Below are 1569 nucleotides of genomic sequence, written 5' to 3'. Positions count from 1 at the left end.
CTCAGCCTCCTGAGTAGCTGGGATTACAGGCACGCGCCACCATGCCCAGCTAATTTTTTGTATTTTTAGTAGAGACGGGGTTTCACCATGTTGACCAGGATGGTCTCGATCTCTTAACCTCGTGATCCACCCGCCTCGGCCTCCCAAAGTGTTGGGATTACAGGCTTGAGCCACCGCGCCCGGCTGTTTTTGTTTTTTTTTTTTGAGAGTTTTAGATAATCCAAACTAAGTTAAAGTAATAGTTATCCTCTGGAAGAAAAGCACAGGAGGACAGAGGACACATTTTTTGGACCATGAACGACGTAGATATGTTTGCAGTTTGAAGTGCAGAAGTGATGGTTACTTGAGGATCAAAAGAATTTCTCCGTGTCCAGATTCACAGGGCTCATAAACTGTCAATTCCAAGTTTTAAAAAAATAAGCCGTGCTTTCAGGTTCAGATGATTCTTTTGGGATTCTTGAGTTTACCTTATAACTACATTGGGGAAAATGTAAGGAAGTGGAGAGGAAAGGTTGTGATAAATCTTTTGGTTTTCTTTTGCAGAAGTGGACTGTAGAAGAAAGCGAGTGGGTCAAGGCTGGAGTGCAGAAATATGGGGAAGGAAACTGGGCTGCCATTTCTAAAAATTACCCATTTGTTAACCGAACAGCTGTGATGATTAAGGATCGCTGGCGGACCATGAAAAGACTTGGCATGAACTGAAACAGGCTTTCATTTCCACAGAATTCACAGGAGCATGGTTCCTAATAATAGCCCCTGATAGTCTGCTGTTTATTTCAGAAGCTGGGATGAGAATTTTGGGTAACCTCCTTCGACATGGGGGAGGTCCCAGTTCCACTTCATCACTGTTGGAGATCATGGAGCTAAGAAACAGAGCCAAGTCCACCCATGTCCTTGGCAGAGATGACAGGCATACAGCTTGTGCAGTGCCAGAATATCATTAGTGTTTCCCTTTTTTAGTGGTTTGCTTAAATTTAAATCCCTGGTAATCTGTAGAACCTTCTCCTAGAAATGGTGAAGTCTATTAGGAGCCACTTGTGAGTCCATGACTGGTTAAAACCAGCAGTGTGAGCATTATTTGGAGTAAACTTGTTCCACGTAAAGTTCTGGCCTTCTGCTGCAAATGCAAAGGAACTTAGTCTGTTATGAACCCAGGTTGATGAGAGACCAGTCCTTGTGGAATAAGTTTCCCTGTAAAAACTCTTTAGCCAGTTGTGACATCAACCCTAGACCTGACTGTCTTGGCATTTGCTCTCAATATCTGTTGGGCTATGTAGGCAGGTTTATCCTCCACTTCTCATGTGGTTGAACCAGTGTGTTTTTTGGTAAAATGGTGATTGTAGATAAGCTTAGTTCCCCCACCCCCTCTCCCCTGCTTCTTTTCCCAATTCCTTTCCTTATGCTGGACTTTTAAAGCTTAAAAAAAAAATCCTGATTGAATATAAATGCCTAATTTCATTATTTGTGAAATGATTGCTTCCTCTTGATTCCCTAATTGTGCTGTGTTTGTGTCTTGCACTGGAATTCAACATTCCCTTCTCCTTTTGTACTGTGTTGTGCTTGCTGTCT

General features: G+C 42.6%; 1 protein-coding gene across 1 annotated transcript in view; it reads left to right on the top strand.

Moving 5' to 3' along the window:
- TERF2 (telomeric repeat binding factor 2) overlaps positions 1-1446 on the top strand; it is a 37517-nt gene extending 36071 nt beyond the window's left edge. The window contains exon 9 of the mRNA XM_017539226.2: positions 487-1446. Within this exon, the coding sequence (XP_017394715.1) occupies positions 487-702 (216 nt within the window). The 3' untranslated portion in view covers positions 703-1446. The remainder of the gene's footprint in view (positions 1-486) is intronic.
- Positions 1447-1569: the final 123 nt, after the last annotated feature.

Source organism: Cebus imitator, unplaced genomic scaffold, assembly GCF_001604975.1.
Source record: "Cebus imitator isolate Cc_AM_T3 unplaced genomic scaffold, Cebus_imitator-1.0 Scaffold118, whole genome shotgun sequence".
In the NCBI taxonomy this organism is placed as follows: domain Eukaryota; kingdom Metazoa; phylum Chordata; class Mammalia; order Primates; family Cebidae; genus Cebus; species Cebus imitator.
The sequence above is the reverse complement of the archived record's forward strand: the minus strand, read 5'-3'. Positions and strand labels throughout refer to the sequence as shown.